This window comes from Tiliqua scincoides, chromosome 2, assembly GCF_035046505.1.
Source record: "Tiliqua scincoides isolate rTilSci1 chromosome 2, rTilSci1.hap2, whole genome shotgun sequence".
NCBI lineage: Eukaryota > Metazoa > Chordata > Lepidosauria > Squamata > Scincidae > Tiliqua > Tiliqua scincoides.
Window position 1 is genome coordinate 122,425,954 of NC_089822.1, and position 23,627 is coordinate 122,449,580.

Consider the following 23,627-nt stretch of genomic DNA (forward strand, 5'->3'; position numbering starts at 1 on the left):
CCCACCCCTCCCAAGGCACTGCAAGATAAAACTTCCTAGCATGAAGATAACCTTCCTTTATTTACTTTCTGCATGTTGGACTGTTATTAAGGGTGGGGCGGGGAGGGGGGCAGGGAAAAAGAACAGAAAAAGGGAGGTCTCTTTGGCAAGGCTTGATGGTGGCTGGTATGGAATGGGACAGAAGAGAGTCGGCTCACAGCACGAAAACAGGTACAGTGAGGTGATGTACTTGGACAGATCTTGTGGTGATGTTCAGGAAAGACGTTGTGGCAGCATTCTTTAGGAGCAGTTTGTTTTAAATTGTGCTTTTAAGGCAATTGGTTTGGCACGTTTATCAGGAGTGGAAGAAGTGGCTTGAATATCAGTGCCTGTATCAGTGTCAGAGACAGGATCTGGTCCAGGTTGCAGGTGGTTGCACTATCTCAAGAATTAGGGTTGCCAGGTGAGCAACCAGGGACTGCCAGTAGCCTTTAAAGTACCATTTCAGCATGGAGAAAGAGCAACAGTGCTTGCTCCTGCTCACTGCGCCCTGGAGTCCACCCTCTCCTTGACATGTTGTTGATAATTCCTGCAGCAGCAAAACCACCTCCAGTTGCTGTGGGGCAATCCCTAAATTTGCATTTAGTTGGCAAACGGAAGGGCACTGCTTAACTTTGTGCTGGGAGGATGTCTACACTTTTACTATGTAATTTGCTACAACTGCTTAACCCAAAGCTGTTTTTTTTTCCTCCTTCCTTTCAGTTTTGTATAGCTCCCCTGATTCCTGCCAAGGGCGATGTAAGGAGAAGTACAACCCAAGTGATGTGTGTCACTGCAATCCTAAATGTGAAAAGTATCAGAACTGCTGTGAAGACTACCACATTCATTGCAAACAGAGTGAGTGAAACCCCTGAAACATACATACGTACACGCACATCTCCCAGATGATTGCACATGATTCCTCTTTCCAGAGAACAATCCTAACTGTGCAACTGTTTACCCCATTAAAAAGTGGATGATGTACACATTAGTCTGATTTGGTCTTCGGAATTGGGAAAGATGTGAAATCGAGTTTGATGAACAACAAGGATATGAAACTGTAACTGGTTGTGAAAACCTCGCTGCAATTGTGAAAATCTGCCACTACAATGCAAAGTAGTTCATGAGAGCACAAGGATGCAAACCAATAATGGGGACATTTCTGGTCCCTTCCCCATTGCAAAAAAACAAACACAAACCTAGATCTGTTGTTGTGGATCAGTGTCTTGCATACATGATGAACATTTTTAACAGGATGGAAATACAAGTGTTCATAGACATAAATGGGAAGCTTTTGTATACTCTGAAGGTTGGGCGGTTCATGTGTGATTAATTGGGGTTTTATTTGGGCTTTGATGTTTCATCTCATCATCACTGAGATGATGTTTCACCTCATCATCTTCATCAGAGTTGTATTTCTCAGACACTCCCAGGTGCTTTGGTATGGTTCAATTGGAATAACTTCTCCCTTCTTTGTTAATATAGATGGCAGTGAAATGGGCAGAGCATCAATTGGTGAGTATGTGCATCACTTTCGAGATAAGACATGACAATGAGCGACATTGACTGTTGCCACTATGGAGCAATTGAAGGCACACATGTACTAGCTACCTCCAGGAGGTAGAGGTCGGGGACACTTCAGTCAACACAATGCAAGCATGTGGTTGGTAATGAGCTGGCAGCTCCCAGTGTGGCCAAAAGTTGCTGACATCAGCAGTGACTGGCAGCCAGTCAGCAACCACCCATTTGCATGGTATTGACAGAGATGCATCCTGTCTCCCCTGCCACCTCCCAAAGGTTACCTGGAAAGATGTGCTTTCCCCTCCTGTCAGCTGACCCACAGCAGTAGCAGGTGATTCACCCCACCAGCTGCTGCTGAAAACAGCTGATAATAGCTGTTTACATGGATGAATGTCTTGCAGGGTGGCCACCAAATTCTGTAAAACCTAGAAGTAGGCCATTGATTTGGAAGGTTTGCAGATAGAACCTGCTCTGAAATTTGAGGAATTAGGAAGTAGGGAAATTTGCCAGATCCCATGTTAAGTTCCATTTTGATCTAGACTGAGTCCTCTATTGTGCCAGGCTACCAAGTGTGCCAAGCTAAACCTACCAAGTGTCCTCTATGCTGCCCCAGTGGGGTCAAGAGTCTTTGACACATCTCATTTCTGAAACTCATTTCAGAGTAGTGTCTGCCTATTATAGGCTCCTTACAAATTTGTTACATCACGGGAACATAACTGCTTCTCACATAGAGGGATTCTCCAGTAGTGACGATGGCATCACCAACGAGGACTTGCAACAAGTATCTGAGCAGATTTACCAAAGCGACAGCAACAGAGCAGAAGAGTCTGATGTCATCATTAACAAGCAACACTTTACTTCAGAGACGAAACACCAAGAGGACCAGTGCCCAGAAAAGTGAGTTCCACAGAAACTTGATGGATTTTCAGCTTGCTGGAATGCAGTGTTTGATGATGACAAAAGTGTAGATAGTTAAGTAGTTGTGTCTCAACTACAGAAGGTATAAGTGTTCTGGGGGGGGAGACTTAGAGGTCTCTTTAGCATTCCAGTTTTTAAATCTCACAGATGGAAATGCTCTTCAAGGTTCTTGGCTTTCAGATTTGCACATGGCTATCCAAACTATGGACATCTAAACCCCAAAGATTCTGATTTCCTAATTGCAGCTGGATATTTTTTTTAATTATAAGTGAATTGGGAGGGGACTCTCTCTTTGCTAGATCTGTGTGCATCTCTTTCTTGGAGACCAGACTTGAGTTAAAGCCCAAATAACAGTTTTTCACAGTCAGATATAAAATATCTTATTTTCTTAGATGTTACAGTTAAGGGCCAAATGATACATTAAGGGCACATCCCACTGTGTAATTAGGAGCTTACCTTTATTTCCTGGATTCTATTCTTCTTCCTGGACTGAACTGTGCTGCAGGTGGAGTATCATATGTTGAAAGCAGCAACTTACACAAACCCCTCCCTGTACATGGAAGGATAAAACACATCTTGTCAACATGTTAATATTCCGTGTGCAGAACAGGGCTGTTTGCTCTTTACCTGAGGGGGCATTCCAAATTGTGTTCCTCCATTTGCAGTCTGAAGTACTAGGAACTTCAGTATTTTGGTACTCGGGTATTTGCATTCTGGACGATTGTGTCTTGATCAGATATATTCAGTGGTGGGATTCAAATAAATTAACAACAGGTTCTATGTCCTAATGAGCAATGAGCAACTCAGCTTCAATTGTCTGCAAAGGAAGTTGAAAGAGTACGGCTGCACTCCTATACTGTACAGTACACACTTTCCTGGGAGTAAGTCCCATTGAACATAATGGGACTTACTTCTGAGTAGACAGTCATAGGATTGCACTGTAACTTTAACACGCACCCAATGTCTAAATCCAAATTGCAAGGCTGCAATTCTGTCCTCTATAGTCATACTTACAGGCCTCTGGCCACTAGTTTCCAAGGAGGATAAACATGTGGCTGAAATGCACACTTCAAATGGACATTTTTTCTTGAATTCTCAAGGCAGTTGTATAATGAAATCAGGAAGGCACCAAGAAGAGGAGGTGGAAACTGCCAGGGCTCCAGGTTACCAACCTCTGGAGACACCACAGCAGCATAGCACCTTCACATCTGCACAAACCAACTTGCTGCACTGGGCTTTGAGCTGGGCCACCTTCCTTCTCAGTGGGAACTTGGTGATTTTTACCAGAGCAGTCAATCCTCTCAAAGATCTGGTTCACTTTTAGTAGTGAAGATCTGGTCAGCAAAAGTGCACTGAGCACATAGTCTGACACCTCATCATCAACCAAAAGCAACAACAGCATAGTAACATCTTTACATCTTCCCTTCTTTTTTGTTCTATTAAAGCATTCCTCAGCATCTGCCTCTCGCCCGCTGTACCATTTTGCATGGCCCACCTCTGGGAAGTACAACTGGAAGTAACTGGAATGACTTTATCACCAGTTATTTCCATACTAAGAGGCCAGACATGATGGAACAAACCACGGTAAGAGGCTCAGGCTACAATCCTATCCACTTTTTCCTGGTAGTAAGTCCCATTGACTATAATGGAACTTACTTCTGAGTAGACATGCATAGGATTGGGCTCCCAGGGTAGATGGGAGGGCTTTTTTGAGTGCAAGGAAAGCAGAACTGAGCCTCCTACTACTGTTTGTTGCATCATATTGCTGGTCTCACTGCCAGGCAGTGGAGGTGGGGGGGGGGGTCCTGCCATGAGTACCACTGGACACCACCTCAAGTACCAATGGTGGTATGAGTACTACTGGTTGAGAAATGCTGCTCTATTGCTTTTACCACCCAGCCCCAAAAAGAATTCCAGTGAACTCTAAAACTTCCTCCTCCAACTTGCAACTCTGCAATCCAATGCACATCTACTCAGAAGCCCAACAAGTTCAAGGGGAGTTGTTGACTTCCAGGGTTTGAGAGAGAATGGCAGCCTGGAAGGACAGTTTCACTAACAGTTTCACTGTTATTCTAGGTTGCTTTCCGACAGGGAACAGCAGATGCCCATCACTTTGATCTACTCTAGTGGCGATTCTCCCACAAGTTTGAGGGCTGCTATTGACCAGGGAGTGCAAAGCAGGGGCCTGCAGTGGGTGGTGAGGCAGAACCTCCCCACCACAGTCCTTTGAAAGTGTTGCAGCTGTGTAGGTGCCCAAGCACCCACAACCCAGCCTAAAAATGAAAATTAACAGCACATGTAACAAGCCTTGCAGGTTTTGAGGTTCACCCTGATCACAAGTTAAATAATAATAATAATAATAATAATAATAATAATAATAATAAAAAAACTTTATTTTTATCCCACCCTTCTCCCTAACGGGACCCAGGGCGGCTAACAACATATTAAAAAAACAGATTTTAAAAATATTAATACATAGCAGATAAAAACATTTAAAAACACATTACAGAGGCCATAAAAACAGTAGTCAGATTAAAAGACAGAATAAAAGAGCAAGTCACCGAGGAATCAAGCCTGTAAAAAACTAAAAGATGTATAAAAATGTTAAGAAGGCAGAAATCAGAAGGCTTGTTTAAACAACAGTGTTTTCAGGCCTCGCCGAAAACTCTCAAGAGAGGGAGCCATTCTCAAGTCAAGGGGAAAGGAGTTCCATAATGTTGGTGCCACTACCGAGAAGGCCCTATTTCTTGCAGCCGCCCCCCGGACCTCCTTGGGTGGCGGCACTTGCAAAAAGGCCTTCTCTGATGACCTGAGAGGGCGAGCCAGATTGTATGGGAATAGGCGGTCTCTAAGATATCCTGGCCCAGAGCAGTATAGAGCTTTAAAGGTCAAAACCAGCACCTTGAATTGGGCCTGGAAACGAATGGGCAGCCAATGTAGCCCCTGGAGAAGCGGACTGACAGAGTCAAACCGCCTGGCTCCGGTGACCACACGGGCCACCGCATTCTGTACTAATTGTAGTTTCCGAACGTCTTCAGGGGCAGCCCCACATAGAGCGCGTTACAGTAATCTAACCTTGATGTCACCGTGGCCAGGTCTGCACGATCCAAGTACGGTGGCAGCTGGCGCACCAGGCGAAGCTGAGCAAAGGCCCCCCTAGCCACAGCCGCCACCTGGCTAGGAGAAGTTCTTCCCAGTGCTTCTCCAGTTCTTCTTCATTAGGTGATAAGACCTAAACCCAATTTGCAAACTTGTTCAAAAAGTTCAAAAAATCTTCAATTTCTAGTCAGCCTGCCATTTCACTTGCGTGGGGGTGGGGAGGGAGAATAACCTAAAGGAACTTTTCTGCTAGAGAAGGAGCAATGCTAACTGTACCATCCTCAGCACACTTACCTGGGAATAGCAGCCCAATCCTATGCAAGTCTACACAGGAGTAAATCACATTATATAGTCAATTGGGCTTGCTTCCCAGGTGTGAGTAGGATTGCAGCCTAAGGGCTATCCAACTTTCCAGAGCCAATGCAGCCACATTGCAGTCCCAGGGTAAGGGAACAAACATTCCCTTGTCACAAGGAGACCTCCACAAGGAGCTCCACAACTTTCCAGCACCACAAGGAGGACTTGGTGCTGGAAAGTTACAGTTAAGAGGACTTAGGACCCAATCCTATCCAATTTTCCAGTGCCAGTACAGCTGTACCAATAGCGCATGCACTGCAACCTGTGGTGGGGGCAGGGAACATTTGTTCCCTTACCTCAGGGCTGCATTGTGACTGCACAGGTGCTAGAAGAAAGCCTCACTGAGCACAATAGGATTTACTTCTGAGTAGACATGCATAGAATTGTGCCCTAAGGCTGCAATCCTACTTCCACTTTCCTGGGAATAAGCCCCATTGGCTATAATAAGATTTACTTCTGAGTAGATATGCATAGGATTCTGCTCAAAGGCTGCAATCCTATCCACACTTTCCTGGGAGTAACACCCATTGAACACAATAGGACTTACTTCTGAGAAGACCTGCATAGGATTGTACCCTTAATGAAGTAATGTTTTGTGCCACATTCCTGCCTTTTTTTAGCCTGAGGAATTTCAGCTGTGGGAGCATCGCCTCTATGTGTCTGATAGTGTATTATACAATCATTGTGTAACAACACATTGTATTGCAATGAAAAGATCCCAGGCACAGAACTGCATTCCCAAAGCCCAAGGATGAAAACCAACCCCATGGTGCAGTCCTGTGCTTGTGGGAAGTAAGGGCACAATCCCTATGCCCCTCTACTCAGAAGTAAGTCCCATTATAGTCAACAGAGCTTCCTGCAGCATGAGAGCCCAAGCCTATGCATGTCTACTCATTATAGAGTCTCATTATAGCCAAAGGGACTTATTCGCAGGAGAGTGTGGCTAGGAGTGCAGCCTTTGAGCACAATCCTATGCATGTCTACTCAGGAGTAAGTCATTATAGCCAAAGGGACTTACTCCCATGAAAGTGTGGATAGGATCACAGCCTCAGTGACTAGGATGAGATGCTTCCTTCTTCACCTTCAGATTGACAGTGTCTACTCAGAGGTAAGTCCCACTGTATTCAATGGGGCTTACTCCCAGGAAAGTGTGGCAAACTCAGAGGATGAGATGCTTCCTTCTTTCTCCTTCTGATTGGCAGTGGCTGCAATCCTAACCGCACTTTCCTGAGAGTAAGCCCCATTGAACAAAATAGGAGTTGCTTCTGAGTAGACCTGGTTAGAATTGTGCTCAGTGCCTACCCAGAGGTAAGTTCCAGAGGTAAGTTCCATGGACGTGCGGCAGGGGGGCTCGCTCTCGGGGGGCGGCGGGGGCTCTTTGGGCGGTAGCTGCTCCGGCACCCTCCTCTTCGTCCCGCCCGCGCCCCCGACCCACCAGGAGAGCTGAGCCCAAGGAGCCTCCAGGCGCAGGAACAGTCTACTCGCCAGTTGGCCAGCTTGGCCGGGGACGGGTGGTGTGGGGCAGGCAGCTGGGCTGCTTCTCTCGCCCTTGTCAGCAGGATGCATCTGTGGGCGTGCCGGCCGTTCGCGCCCTTTCGCAGGAGTTGCGAAAGCGAGCTCGCAAGGGCTGGTGAGCGGCAGCCGTGTCACGGGAGACTCCAGTTGGCCTTGTCTGGCTCGCCCCTTCAGCCCCAGCAGCCTCGGCACCCGCTGGGAGCGACCCCCTTTCCCCCGGGACGGGTTGGCCCCGCATGGCCGCTGCCCCCAGGAGGGTTAGCCCTGACATTTCAAGGCGCGAGCTCCCTGGCCAGCAAACGGTTCTTAGAACCAACAGCTGGATTAGGTAGGGGTTCTATAGAATAGGTGAGAACCTGCTGAATCCCACCACTTGATATATCCCACTCATTGGCATCCCTGGACAGTCACATCTAGATTTTTTTTTTTCATCCTGGTTATTTGCATCCCAATATAACTGGGCAATAAATTATAACAGGGCAATAAACCCCTCTTATTATATACATATAGGCTATATTTCCCAAGCCTCTTATTCCAGCCCTAACCCTAATGCTAACCCTACCTTTGCATTTTAAAAATAAAAAAGTACATCTAATATAAATATACATACATTGGGACACAAATATCCAGGATGCAAAAAGAGTGGATGCAAAATGTCCAGTGCTGGGATGCATTTGCCTTGGACACAGTTGTCCAGGATACAAGAGTCCTGTCACTGTTATTTTTTAGGGACAAACAATCTGTTACTGCAGGTTTCAGGTCCTAGTTGTAATATATGTGGAAGCCTAGTTTGACAGGAGGGGGCTGTGGCTCAGGGGAAAAGCAAGTAGTTTGCATGCAAATGGTCCCAGGTTCAGTCCCTGCCGCCTCCAGGCAGGTCTGGAAAAGACCCCTTTTCGAAACTCTGGAGAACTGCTGACAGTCAGTGGATGCTGGATTGACTCAGTAGGGAGCAGCTTCATGCCCCATCCTCCAAGAGATGAGAGGTCATTTAATAGCTGGCCCTGTTTTCATCATGCAGCCTCTTCACGTACGTCAATGAGGAGAAGCTCTTCTCCAAGCCCACCTACGCCAGTTTCATTAAGCTGCTGGATAACTACCAGAAGAGAGTTGGGACAGGGGAAGAATTCACTGCTGAACAGCTACAGGAACAGGATACCTTCCTAGAGATGGTCATGAAGACAGAGGTCATGAAACAGCTTTATAAGTTCCTTCACAGGAAAAGTAAGCCTCTCCTAATACTGAAGCCTATCAACATGTTTACAATAATATAAGAGTACAACAGATTATATCAGTGTTCTCAGACTGTGGGTTGGGACCCACTAGGTGGGTCATGAGCCAATTTCAGGTGGATCCCCATTCATTTCAATATTTTATTTTTTATATATTAGACTTGATGTTGCCATGGGATGTGACTACATTTGGGGGAATGTTACAGACCTGTACTTTTAACAAGCTACGATATACATATATTCTTTTAACAGTGATAGTAAATGGAACCTACTCCTGGGTAAGTGTGGATAGGATTGTTAAAAATTTTCCTCCTTGATGACATCACGTCCGGTCATGACATCCCTTCCAGTGGGCCCTGACAGATTCTCTTTCTAGAAAGTGCTAAATGTGTGGGAACCACTGGTTGATATAATATGAATAACATGGTGATAATAATTGGCAATGGCTTCAGGACAGAGAAAAAGAGGCATTTTTTCCACAGCAAACCTTCAAATAACTTATGGAATTCTTATGCTACAAGATGTGATGATCATTGCTGGCTTGAATTGCTTCTTCTTAAAGCAGTAGACCGGGGTGTTAAACATAAGGCCCTTGGGCTGGATGTGGGTCATAGAAGCTCTTTATCCGACCTACGTGAGAGTTGGGCTCTCCAACCACAATCATCAGCTGCTCTCAGCTGCTGAGCTGTGCTGAGGTGTCACTGCTGAAAGGGAAGTCCACATGATAATTGGGCTCTCTCATATCTAGAAAATATGGTCAAGATCTTCGTATTTTCTCTTCTTCCATTTGCAGTTAATGGATTCCTAAGTGAGCAAAAAAGTGCTTATTTCTGGTCATCACCTGCTCAGTGACATTACTTCCTGCTTTATGACATCATTTCCAGCCCTCAGCAGGCATCGTGAATGCTATTTGGCCCCTTGTATGAAATGAGTTTTGACACTGCTGTGTTAGACCATTTTAGGCAGAATTTTGTCTATTTTTAGTTATTAGCCATGGCAGTTAAGTAGAATTCTCATATTCAGATATAGTATACCTCCAAGTATACAATAGGTCTACTTCTGAGTAGAAGCAGGTGGAACTGTGCTGTTTGGGCCCTGCAGCCCTGAGGTAAGGGAACAAATGACATGACTACACAAGTCCCATGCCTACTTCCACTACTTGGTATTCCCCCCTCCAAATCATTGTTATACTTGAGAATTGCCGGCAAACTCCTGTCACCAGGCAACTATTTTCCATGCTGCCACATCAATATAAAACTCAGTTTGCACACCTCTTTATAATACCCCAGGTATACAGAACAACACAAGGAAGAATAACACCTTGTCAAACTTTTTGCTTTGGTTCTTTTTAACCAGGACGTGACTTTTTCTCCATCCCGCCCTGTCTTTCTCTCCACAGATCGTTACGACACTGAGGCAGAATTTGTTGCTGACCTAAAGCAGATGTGGTTCGGCCTTTATTCTAGGGGCAAAGATGAGGGTGATTCCAGCGGCTTTGAGCATGTCTTTATAGGTACAGTAGCAAAAAACACTTACTTTCCACTCTCATATTTTTTATGCTGTCTTTACAGCCATCCACTCTTTGGGATGATTTCTTTTAAACTAAAAGGGCTTATTCATGGCATGATCCTAGCCAATCAGGGTTCCTGTAGTAAATGTGATGATGTCACAGTACCATGCACCAGACTTGGATTTGGCTACATATGACATCTCTGAGCACAAACAAAATTCTCCCATTGCCCTTAGACCAAATAGGGGTGAAGAAGGAATCTATTTTCCCCACTACCCATGCAATCAAGGCAACGTTTCAAAGAGAGAAAAGCAGCTCACAAACCATTTTTAGTTGTTCTTTTTTTTTTTTTTTAAAAAAAAAAAAGCCTACATGTGGGGAAGAGAACCCTCTCCACCCCATACACATTTATTTCCTACTTTAATTTTCAGACTTCCCAGCTGCAATTTGTCAAACAAAAAAGCATCGGAGCTAACCATATGCAGGTGTGTGTCATATATAGTTTGGTCTTAAGAGCACTACACATAAGCCACACTGACTTGATATCCTGCATTCTAGTGTGCATTTTAGGGATGCTTCCAGGGTGCAGCAACAACAACAACAACAACAACAACAGCAACAAAAATGTGCTGATATGATTCACAGTGAATAATCAAATCTTTACCCTTTAGGAGAAGTCAAGAAAGGAAAAGTATCTGGATTCCACAACTGGATTCGTTTCTACTTGTTGGAGAAACAGGGCATAATAAACTATTTCAGCTACAACTACGATGGACCAGTAAGTACCACTCTGAATGCCAACAGTTTTCCAAATGCACTGGAATACGGTTAAAGTGGCCTAAGGGTAGATCAGGATGTGTTTTTAATCACAATTCTCCTCTGAGGAGCTTAGGGAGTGCTCCTGGTACCACCCCAGTTTTATTCTTACAACAAACTTGTGAGGCAGGTTGGACTGAGAGATGGTGACTGGCTCAAGGCCACTCAGTTCATGGCTAAGCGGGGATCTGAACCCAGGCCTTCCTGGTCTGACAGTCTATCTGCGCGCCACACTGAGGGTCATTTGATAGATGTTCCACAAGCTCTTAGTAAAAGCTGAAATGAGTCCTTCTTCCCCAATGTATTATTGCATGGATATACAGTCCTTCCTCAAAGTGATGCATGCTATCCTTCACCTACCCCCTCAGGTCTGGAGGAGGCAGTGAACTGACAATGGGTGCCCTGTACCTGTCTGCCTGCTGTCTTCACCAGCATCCTGCCCACTTTACTGCTTCTCGATGCACTCAGATCTACTTCCCACTTGCTGAGAGTGAGGGAGAACAAGATCAAGGCACTGGCAATACACCTCTTCTTCCAGTGCTGCTGTCACAAGCTATTATGCAAGCAAGATAATAATAATAATAATAATAATAATAATAATAATAATAGCAATGGCCATTCTAGAAAAAGAAGTGGCAAGGGGCCACAGCAATCTTGTTCTAATCACATTGCTCTGACTTTCTCACCTGTTCTTACTCGGGTGGGTGGGTAAGAAGGGGGAAAAGGCAAGCTTACCTTAAGCTCTCCCCCCCCCCCCAAGCTGGTTCCAGTTAGGCTACTTCTTGAAGCACACAGGCTGGGTAAAGCATACTGGGAGTGGAATCCATTTCTGCTCCCAGCACGTTCAGCCCAGTCTGTGTGTTTGAAGAAGCAGCTGGGTGGGAACCAGCCATGAGCAGAGATGAAGGTTAAAAAGGTTACTCTCGGTAGACCATGCTGCCCTTCTCATTCCCAACATACTTTAAATGACTGGGTGAGCAGAGAAGAGGAGGTGGCCATAAGGGACATGTGTGCATCTCGCAAAAAGGGAGGGGCACAACATTTCTGTGTGGCTACAACTTGGACCACGCCTCTCTCTCTCCTGTAATCTTCACAATAACAAACCTGTGAGATATGTTCACCTGAGAGTGAATGACAGGTCCAAGATCACACAGAACTTCAGGTGGGGAATTGAATCTGGGGTTCCCAGTTCCTAATCTAACCCTCTTGCCATTGCTTAACTATGGAATGGTTGAAATCTAAGAGCAGATAATTTACTGCGGCAGATTCCTGGAAAGAAAGGGTGTAGCATAAGGATAGCCTATCCTTACTATGTCTTCCAACATGTTTACTGGCCTTGCTTGTTTCTCTAAGAGCAGCCTGCCAGGCATATAATAAGCAAGTAAACTTTCCCCTGGCATGGCAATAAAGGGATGGGGGAAGCTTCCGTAGTTGAATTTCAGGATGCTGAGTGTTTTGGGAGTTGATCTAAGACCTGTAAGATGCAGATTCAAATTCCCACTCAGCCATGAAACTTCCTGGGTGACCTTGGGCCACTCTCTCTCAGCCTCACAGGATTGTTGTGAGGACAGAAGGAGGTAGGGAGCTACATACACCACCCTGAGCTCCTTTGAAGAAGGGTGATATTAAAAAAAAATGTGAAAAAATTTCACCATGCTAGGCTGCTGTTAAAGATCTAGGAGCAGGGCTAGTCCAATATGTTGGCAACTCAATTATTAGAAGAAAGGCACATGCCAGAAAGGAAATCTGGCAAAACTGATCAAGAGAGGAAAGAATAATCAGCAGATTTATTCTTGCAAGAAATACAATTGGTGGCAAGCTCTCCTTCCATTTTCCAGGAAGTCAGTGGGCAAAATCCTGGGCCTGCATAAAAAGACACACAACCTCTTCAGCACTGCACATTTTCAGTGACAATGCTGTGGGCAAGGCAGTTCTGCTAACTCAAGACACCTGCCTAAAGAGCAGAGAGAGGCTCCTGGACAGGTGAAAGGGGAGGGGTCCAGGTGATGTGAGCTCACTTCATTGGTTACCTTTGATCGAGGAATGGAGAAAAAAATCTTCAAATGGGACACTAAAAAGAGCTGAAGTGCCTCTAGTGTTGGTAATATTTGGAGTTTAGAAGGAAGTGGAGTGTTTACGCTAGATAATGACAGATGTTTACAGTCTCCTACCCTCCTCTTCCTTCTTTTCATTACTATTTCTGTTTATGGGTCCATTGCCGCCCGCCCCCCCATGCTACAGTAAGCAAGCATTCTGAGCAATTTTCTTAGTTCATCCAAGCTAAGTGTAGGAATTCCCCGACATAATTCTGTTTGGTTGGTTTCATCCTATTGGGGGAGTGCTTTTTTTATTATTATTATTTAATCCATTTTTGCCCAGCCCACGGGTGTACACGTTTGGTCCCAATGGCGTAAATGCAACGTTGGAAAGAAATGACTTAATCTTTTGGGAAGTACCTTAGTGGTGATGTGTTCCTTTTCCTGCCTCAGTGAAGGCTGGTGGATGCACATGAGCAGTTTTATCTGTACATTGGAGCAGGGAGAGACAGGTCCTACTTCTTGTCGTCTCTTTCATGTAATGTCCTATCTAAGAGTTTGGCATAGAACTGCCTGCATGTTGTACCGGTTGTTAGGGGGCTTTATCAGTACTTGCTGGCCAGTCTTCCTGGTGAAAGCTGTTCTTGGTGCACTTTTAGAAGGTACACAGTGCTTCCCTATAGCTGTGCACCCTCATAGATCAGTGAGGGTGGACATGCTGCTTTCTTCACAGCTTGTTTGATCTTCTCATCTTAGCAGCCCTGCTAGATCAGACCAAGTGCCCATCCAGTCCAGCATTCTCTTTCCAAAAGTGACCACCCCAGTGGATGGCCACCTTCAGTCTCGAAAGACTATGGTATAAGCCTACAGCACCAGGTATTCCCAGGCGGTCTCCCATCCAAGTACTAACCAGGCCTAACCCTGCTTAGCTTCCGAGATCAGATGAGATCGGGCATGTGCAGGGCAACAGTTGCTGTGTAGAAAGCCCACAAGCAAGATATTGTTTGCTTCCAGTCTCTGGCATGCTGAGAAACATGCCCTCTGGAGATTCCATTAGAGAATGTGGCTTATACCATTCATTAGACCTACCTTCCACAAATTGGTTTTATTCTTTTCTAAAGCCATCTACTATGCTACCAGCCACCACCATATCTATAAATCAGGTGTGAGTTGCACACAAAAGTACTTCCTTATTGTTCATGCTGAACTCCCTGGCAACCAGCTTCGTTACTGGTGAACCATTCAAATGCCTTCTGGATCCAGGAACTTTTGATTATGGCAGCTCTTTCCCTCCATCCCCATTAGAAGGCATATGCCTCAATGAGATGCTCTGAGCATTTCTCTGCCGTCAGGGCAACTTGTGCCTTCTACCGTGAGACTCACTCTGGTCCCTGAACCGCCACTCAAAGCATGAGCTCCAAAGATTCACCTGTTTACATCAAGATAGGTTCCACTGAACTCAAGGTTGGCCCAAGACCTCCTTGACACACCTGAGGTGGCATTCCAAATGCTGCCACCCTTGTCCGATGAGGTGGCAGCCTCTGTCCCTCCCTCTCTCCAATGTTCTAGCTCAGCACTCTCTTCCCTTCCACATTTCCTCTTCCTCTCTTAACTCCCTTTTTCCTTTTCCAATCCAGGCAATGGGAGGGGGAGCAGTGGAGGCAAGCAGGCAGATGGAGATGGGCATCCCCCCCCCCATCAGTCTGCGGCCTGAGGCAACTGCTTCAGTTGGTCTCATAAATGGGCTGATCTTGACTGGTTTCCTCTCTGGCTGAGATTCCTTACCTGTTACCTGTTGCCTAGTCTTCTTTCTGGTCTGCCCATTGCATCAGGTCTTTTGTTCCTTAATGATAGTCCTGAATGCGGAATTGTTGCATTCAATTGCTGCTGTTTCCTTAGCGCTGACTTAGCCTGCCATCTAGCTTTCCTGAATGGTACTAAAGGACTAGGTACAAATTGCTGTTACTACTCATCGCATGAATGAGATACTATTTTTTTATTTATTTTCACAACTCTGTGAATGGACTGACAGATAGTTACTGGCCAAAGATCACTCACTGCTATATGGTTGGCAACCTTCAGTCTCCTGGTATTCCCAGGCGGTCTCCCATCTAAGTACTAACCAGGCCTGACCCTGCTTAGCTTCCAAGATCAGATGAGATCCGGCATGTGCAGGGTAACAGTTGCTGTATATAATTGAGGGGCTTAATGAATCAGGTCTTCTGGTCCTAGTCCAGCCCTTTAACCACTACTCCACATTGGATCTCTTTAGCCAGCATATTTGGAACTTTACGGGGGGGGGGGGGTAAAATTGGACAGTAGGCTATTTATTTTTCACATTTTTATTTCACCCTTCCTTCAAGGAGCTCTGGATAGTGTATATGGTTCCTCCCTCCTTTTGTCCTCACAACGACCCTGTGAGGTAGGTGAAGCGGAGAGTTAGTGACAGGCCCAACATCAGTCAGGAAGCTTTGCGGCTGAATGGGGATTTGAAACTGGATCTTCAAGTTCTTATTTCAACACAAGAACCACTACACCATCCTGGCCATCAGTCCGATGTCACACTCAACCCCAGTTGTTGCCTGCACCAAAGCTCAGAGTTCACACCAACGACTTTAACTTAGATATTTCCTTTTAAAAGCAATCATAATGCAACACAACCAAACAAAATGCTAAGAGGCCTTAGAGTCTGTGCCAGGCAAGCCTGCCAGACTGTACACTACTGTACACATCAGTCACTATAGCCATGTGAAGATATATGAAACAGACAGCAGAGAATGCACAGCCCTCTTTAGTGTTGTAGGAGCCCCTGCTTTGTTAGAGACAAAACAAGCTTGCCTGTATTTTTCTGGCAAATGCTGACAGGTTTTGCTCTGTCATTTACACATCACCTGTGTATCAAATGCTTGCATCTTCAGGAGCTGGATGATATTTGTTCTGCCTCTGATAGGTCCAGTGGGAGCCTTTCTCCTTGCAATGTTGAAGATCTGCATCTCAGAATGACCCTGTATCTGAAAATTCCATGCTTTTCTTTTTTGGTTTAGTGGACCTCCTACCCAGATGTACTAGGAATGCAGTTCAACTGGGATGGATTTTACAAGGAGGTTGGCACAGCCTTCATAGGAAGCAGCCCTGAATTTGAATTTGGCCTCTACTCACTGTGCTTCATCGCTAGGCCCGGGAAATTGTGAGTATTGTATCGGAGTTGAGAGTCTTTTTCACAGCTTTTGACGATGGATAGATCTGCTGTCATAAATGGTTCATAGGATAGGGCTATAAGCCAAGGAAGCCCTCTTAAAATTGCTAAGTTTGCTTTCAGTAGTTATGTAGAATTCAGTGCTGGTTCCTGGAGATTCTTGGTCAGTCCTAGTGGGTTGACAATGCTAAGGGAAGGGTGTGGTTGAAGTTTGGACACAGAATTTTGGGAGGCAGCACAATGCAGTCAACTGACAGCCCAATCCAACATAAATCCCAGCGTGGCAATGCAGCAGCGCTGGTGTAGGTTATGTTGCACTCCAAAGGGGATTTTTGGCTGCTGAGTTTCCCTGGAGTAAGGGGACTTTTGTCCCCTTGCTTCAAGGTAAGCCATAGTAGCTGCCCCAGGTCAACTCAGACTTGTACCAGCAATATTGTGTTTTCCACCCACACAGACCCTCATTAAGATTGGGTTGTAAGGAACGATTCACACAAACAGTTCTATATGAGAAGACCTTTCATTTGTAGGTTCTGAAGATGTTTTTGCTCTGCTCGTGTTCAGATCACAGTCTAACACAACGCTAGTTTTATCCACTCATTGAAGATGTGTTGAGGTGAGACCTGGATCCCAGTCATGAGATTCCCCAGTCCTGAGACTGGTTTCACATTCGCTAATCCATTAAATACGATATATTTATTGTGTTGATGGCAACACAAGGATTGCATCCAGCTTGTTTCAGAGCTGGCATTATTCCAGGTCAGAGCGATTGCAGGCTGAAGATTCTGTTAGAGCAGTGGCGGGCCTGGAGGGGAGGCGGAGGGAAAATGCCCCAAGTACCACACCTGCGCAGCTTTGCAGGCCTTGGAAAACCTTCTGAGGCTTCTGATGTTTCCCGAAAGTACTGTTTAAGACCATGTGGAAAGCCTCAGAACGCTTTCCAAGTCATTCTTAATGCCACATGAGGCTTTATTGAGCTGGGTAAGTGTGGAGGTGTGGTGTGGTACTGGTGGAATGGCATCGCGAACCTTTGCCCCAGGGCACATCAAGGGGCATATCTTTTACTGAGTTAGAGGTAATATTACTGTTCTGAATACATCAATGACCAAAATGAGTAGTTGCCTGCGAAGATAACCTTGTATATTTGCTTAGAGATAATGACAAGTATGTCACATAAGATACAATCCTAACCAACTTTCCAGCACCGACATAGCTGTGCCCATGTGGCATGCACTGCATCCTGCAGTGTGGAGGCAGTCAAGGGGACCTCCTCAAAGCAAGAGCACGTTTGTTACCTTAACTTGGGGCTGCATTGCAGCTCGGTCAGTGCTGGAAAGTTGGTTAGGTTTGCACCCATAGTCTTGTTTGTAGTGGGTGTGGCTAAGATTAGTTGCAAATCCTCAACAATGAGTTGAGAAGCTGTAGAGATGATGAATATAAACAGATAAGATTGACTATACTAGTGATTAGTGTATCATTTTTGCAGACCTGTTTGTCCATCTGTTATATTCATCCTGATCCAATGCTCTTGCTACACAATAAAGATTTATTGTGAGATTTTACGTCAATTTTCTGTTCTTCAGATGTCACCTGAAAATTGGAGGCCACAATTTGGGGATAAAGACGTACACCTGGGATAAATCCACCTATGGTAACAGCAAAAAGTACATTGCCACAGCTTATGTTGAGTCTTCATGAAGTTGCAAGACCACAATTGGGCAAGGATATCCTGAATGATGACCAGATGTAACCTGCCCATTGCACATGTGCTCCTGCCTTTACACCGTACCAGAAGCTCTCCAGCGGACCAATTATTTAATCTTTTAAAGCAACAGTAATATTTCTTTGTTTTGCCTTAGTAATGTGGAATGTGCAATAGGGCTGTGAAATTCAGACTCCTGTGACTCATCCGGTAGCTATAACCCAGCTAAAAATCATGTGAACCAGTTTGTGCTACAAGGAATTCCCTATTCAAAGGAGACAGTGGCACTGAGAAAACAAAATGGAGGGTGAGTTCAGGAAAGTCATCTGAGGGATTTGAAGGGACGGTTGAAGAATTTAGAAAAGAATAGTAAAACTTTCAAGGAAGTTCTCCTGAACTTTGCCACCAATGTTCACTGTGGAAATGTGAGATATGGAGGAAGCCCTGCCCCAGCATCCAATGCAGCAATGGCGTATCAAAACGTAACCTCTAAAAGGGCTTTCGGCAAGTGGCACATTTGTTGGGGAAGCCCCATTCAGATAAAGCAGTGTTATCCTGGAATGAGCAGAACTCCAGCCTACTCAAGAAGTGGATTTGCTCCTGAGCCTTTGATAGTCAATATAACTGAGTGGGCTGATGATTGGCCTTACAGTTAGAAAACTCATGTTCAAACCATTGCTGAGCCTTGGACCAGTGACTGTTTCTGAATTCCTCAATCTATGACAGCAATTTTCAGTGTGCCATGACACATTGGTGTGCCATGAATGATTTGCAGGTGTGCCGCAGCGGTTTGGGGGAGGGTTATTTATTAGTAGGGCCATTGGGGAATGTAAGCCGCCCACCAGCAGTGCAGTGTGCCTGGTCAATTGTCAAAAAACTGGTGGTGTGCCTTGAAAAACTTAGCATCTTGTCAGTGCGCTGTGAGATGAAAAAGGTTGAAAATCATTGGTCTATAATACGGGGTCGGTGATGTCCTACCTGCTTTGTGGTTTTGAGGATAAATGAGATTGATGGCAAATACATTTATTTATTGAAATACTGTGGGCATTATTAACAAAGTTAGGCTTCTGTGTGGTTTTTCTAAACTCCTCCTTGTTTGTGTTGTGACCTGCTACATTTCTCAGAGGTAGTAGTGCTTTATGGCAGAACACTCTACACTAGCACTAGAGTTCAAGCAGTTTTACTACAGTTTTGTGACACTTTGATTCCATCATAAATTATATGCACATTGCTTTCCAACAGTAGTTGTTGCTGCATCATTGGTTCAGGGATTAAGGTGTAAGCTTGGTCTAGCCCGTTGCTCTGGATCTTCTAAGCACTTTTTAGTGTGGAATTTGAACTCTGAAATTCAAAGTCACAGTTTAAATGGAAATTTTCTTAAAAAAACACAATTTCAAAATTTGAGTCTTTAGAATTGTTGGCACCTCTTGGTTTGTTTTTGGTTTTGTCAGACATCAAAGGGAAAATCTCATATGTGGTCAAAATATTTATTATTGTCAAAAATAATAATAATAGTAAAAATATTAAATGACATTACATGTTTATGAGCAAACACTGAATGTAGACATTGGATGCAAAAGTCTAATAGCAAATACTGAAATTGCCTCTCATTGGTGTCAAATACTGATGCAAATATTTTAGTATTCAGAGAATATTCCATATCCCATCCACCATATGTTGGCGCAAGTCATTTTTCTTCTGCTTATGGCTTTTCTCTAATACCATCTCTAATAACAATCTCTTTTAGATGGTTCCATAGCTAAAAGACTGCAGAGTTATCTGCAGCCACTGGGGGGTGCTGATGCGACACAATCATCTCATAAAGTCCCTGGTTGGATTGCTCCTCATCCTGTGTCTAGTGTTTGCAACAGGTGCCTTGATTGGCAGAGGTAGCTTGATTGGTAGAGGGAGGCAAAGTAATGGAAAGTTTTAATCTGGGGTATCAAATATAAGGCCTGAGGGATGGATATGACCCCCCAGAAGCTCTTTATTCGGCTCATGTGATATTTGGGCTCTCCCAACACCATCAGCTACTCTCAGCTGCTGAGTTGTGAAGTGACACCTTGGCAGAAGTGGTGCTGCTGAAAGGGTGGCCCACATGATAATTGGGCTCTCCCATATATTGAAAGTATGATCAAGATTTGCATTTTTTCTCTTCAGTCATTTGCAGCCCATGGGATCTGAGGTGAAAAAAGTGCTTATTTCTGGTTGTTACCTGCTTAATGATGTCGCTTCCTGCTTAATGACATCACTTCCAGCCATCATGAGCACTATTTGGCTTGCTGTAGGAAACAAGTTTGACACCCCTGTTTTAGTCTTTTCCCCAATACTTTAATCAACCATAGATATCCCTTACTCTTCAGACTAGGGGTGGACAAACTTTCAACTTTAGGGATCCTGGACCTTTAACATCTGTGTAGGAGAAAGAATTTCAGCAGGTGCAGCTTGTCATCATCTAAAGTTGTTAGTTTGCCCATCCCTGCTCCAGGCCATCACTGAGGCAACTGCAGGAGCAGATTACATGACAAGGTCAGGCCTGCTTTTCCAAATCTGCCTCTGTCCTTTCTCTCCAGTTTGAACACAGCCTCCCACTTCCCAACCTGGAAGCTGTGTTCCCTCCTCTCCAGGCTCAGGGATGGGCAGGAAGATGAAATTCATTCATTTATTCATTGAGAGCCCAATCCTATACATGTCTATTCAGAAGGAACTCCCATTATAGTCAATGGGACTTATTCCCAGGTAAGTGAGGATAGAGTTGCAACCTCATTCATTTATCAGTCACATTTTTCTACTGCCCTTCCTCCATGGAGCTCAGAGGTACAAGGTTCATCCCCCCTTTTGTCCCTGTGAGGTAGGTGAGGCTGAGAGATTTGTAGGTTTACTGTGTTTATATCTTGCCTTCCTCCCCAAAGGGACCCAAGGCGGCTTACAACATAAATAAAAGAATACAAAGACATAAACAGATAGTGACTGGCCCAACATCACTCAGGAAGCTTCATGACTGAACAAGGATTTGAACCTGGGTTTTCCAGGTCTAAGCAATTCTAGGACCACAACACTTTCTCGCAGTAGAATAGTAGCAAATTTTGAAATGTATGAGGTTGTCATAATGCTTCTCACACATAACCATGCCCCTGCCAAGCAACACGTTCAGTAGAACTTATTCCCAGGTAAGTTCACCGAGGATTGTAGCCTCAGTGTTAACATAAGCTACATACTGTCCCTCAGACAGCTATTTGGCTCAGACACCAATACAAATGTCTAGGCAAATGTCTCAGTTTGCCTTCTGCTGAGCCAAATGCTTCTTCTCTGTTCAGGTTCTTTGAAAAAAAGTTTCAAAGGTAGCACCTGGGTGTTCTGCTGCTGACATTGCCACTTCTGCTGCAGGAGAAGTGCTGGAGCTCTCCTCCTTCTCAACTACACCTATTTCCTCATCTACATTTACTCTGCCTGACATGTAACGTTATCCAGCCGTTCCTCTGAAGAAATCAGCTTACATCCAACCCCATGGGGTAGACTAGATTGAGACAGTGACAAACCCGGTGATCTCGTCTGATCTCGGAAGCTAAGCAGGGTCAGGCCTGGTTAGTACTTGGATGGGAGACCGCCTGGGACTACTGGGTGCTGTAGGTTTATACCATAGTCTTTTGAGACTGAAGGTTGCCCGCCACCTGTTGGTTGTTATAATACCGTTTTTCAACAAAATGTTCTCAAAGTGGTTTACGGAACAAAAAGATTGAGAAGGTGGTGCCTTGTTGCAAAGGGACTTGTGTTCTTTCCAAAGGAAGAGGGGACAGGCAAGGCCACCCCAAGCCCTTCCTGCACAGATCCAACAATGAGGTGTCACCCCTGACTTCTCCTCCCTCGGGGAGCACAGCACACCATGCCCACCCCCCAATTTCTTTCCAACCTCTGTGCACAAAACATGCCACGATCAAGGGTCTCACAGGCTTCCTCCATCACTCAGTGGCTTGTTTGTTTGTTTGCTTGTTTATTGCACCCTGATACAGATACTTTACTATCTGAGCAGCTCTCTTTTTAAATTCTGCCCAGTCTTGAATGTTTGTGCTCCTTCCACACTGCTGTATTTCAAAGATTGTCGCCTTGCTTCCACTGAATCAAAAAAAAAATTGCAGGGAGGGATGGTTTTGGCAGAGGAGCTGGGATTTGCTTCAGAACTGAAAAGATGCTGCGGTTGAGTCTTTTATAGGTGGGTCGAATGCATCCTTCCTCAGAGTTCTGCCCTACCGTGCTTGACATGGAGGTTTATTCCAATCTTAATATGGGTGTTGGATTGCAGCCTTTGTGGTCGCCCAGTCCAGGAACGCTTTTCTTGGGACTAACCAACGTGATGCAAAGCTGTGAGGAACACGTGCTCAAGGACTCGGGGACGCTTCATCAGAATGAATACCTAAGAAAGACATTGTTTTGGGATTTGGTTGAAAAGAGCACCGATGGTTCTCTACAATGTTGGGAAGCCTTGGAGGTGTGCCTCTTTTGCTCGCTGAGTGGAAGGCCACATTGTAGCTGGAGACCTGGCACTTTTTGGAGGAACTTCCTCTACTGTTCTGCATGTCCTTTCAGTTTTATGTACAGCACAGAGGCTGGCCCTGCCTCAGGGCTCCACTACAGCATGGCTTGACTTAAACAGGGTGGCCAAGCATCTTACCAGCCCAAAGCCTTGAAGGCTTTGCCTTCCCTCCCTCCCCTGCCGGGTAGGGGAAAGAGAAACGGAAGGAGCAGCCACGGCAGCAGCAGCCCCCAGGTCCCAAGGTGGAGAGAGAGAGAGAGAGACGCAGCTTGAATAGGGGCCTCCTGAATGCTGCGCTTCGAGTCCGCAGCCACTGGGAGCCGGGACCTGAGTGGCTTGACAGATGGCTCAGCTGCAACAGTTTTGGAGCTGGGGGGCGGGCCTCCCTCCACCATCTGCCAGGGGGTCACAGGTGACACCCAAACATTGCAGTTTTTTTTTTTTTTGGAGGGGGGAGGGAGACACAAAAAAGAAGATGCCAGGGCTTGATTTATAGAAATGCACTTGCGTATTGAAGCCTATGCCTGGCTCTGCAGGGCCTCGGCAGGACAGAGTTTGTTTACTCCAAGTGATTCTTTGCAGCCAGTTTACAGCTGTGGCCTGCATAGACTTCTCTCGTGGAGTGGAAAGGGGAGGGCCACATCCCTTTGGCCAGCAGCATATTTACTGGCATGAATGTGTGTGTGTGTGTCTGTGTGTGTGTGTGTGTGTGTGTTTAATGAACTGGCCTGAAGGAGCAAAGCGTACTGCACTACAGCACTGTTAGCCAGTTTGGATCCTTCCCGGTTTGCCTTGCGGGATTTGGCCTCTGTCCGATGGCTCTGCTCCGATGGGGATTTCTCATTGCTTAACATTGGGGTCTCAGTGCAATGACCCAGTGCAATGACTTTGGGGTCCCAGTGCAATGACAATTGATGTGCTGCTTTGCCTGTACCCCTAAGAGTACCAGGTAAACCCCAGGTGAGACTTGCCACAAAAAGCAGCACTGAATAAAATGATACCGTTTCAGGAGATCAGATTTTGGTTCCAAACATTCTGGCAGCCACACTGAATTCTAACATGCGTTCCGCAAATCTGCTGAACAATTGCCCTGGACCTTGTAATGTTCAGTGTTGTTGCACAGCAGTGTATCTTACACATTCTTGAGCCCACTACATTCTTATGCGATTGCAACAATTA

At 45.3% G+C, this 23,627-nt stretch overlaps 1 protein-coding gene and 1 pseudogene across 1 annotated transcript; one reads left to right on the top strand and one right to left on the bottom strand.

Annotated features, from left to right (window-relative positions):
- Positions 1 to 155: 155 nt before the first annotated feature.
- Positions 156 to 17,913, top strand: ENDOU (endonuclease, poly(U) specific). The gene is made up of 8 exons (XM_066612798.1): positions 156 to 210; positions 742 to 876; positions 2,271 to 2,436; positions 8,450 to 8,652; positions 10,060 to 10,173; positions 10,842 to 10,948; positions 16,067 to 16,209; positions 17,799 to 17,913. The coding sequence occupies exons 1-8, from the start codon at positions 156 to 158 to the stop codon at positions 17,911 to 17,913; spliced, it is 1,038 nt and encodes a 345-aa protein (XP_066468895.1).
- On the bottom strand, positions 13,884 to 14,005 carry LOC136643330 (5S ribosomal RNA; annotated as a pseudogene).
- Positions 17,914 to 23,627: the final 5,714 nt, after the last annotated feature.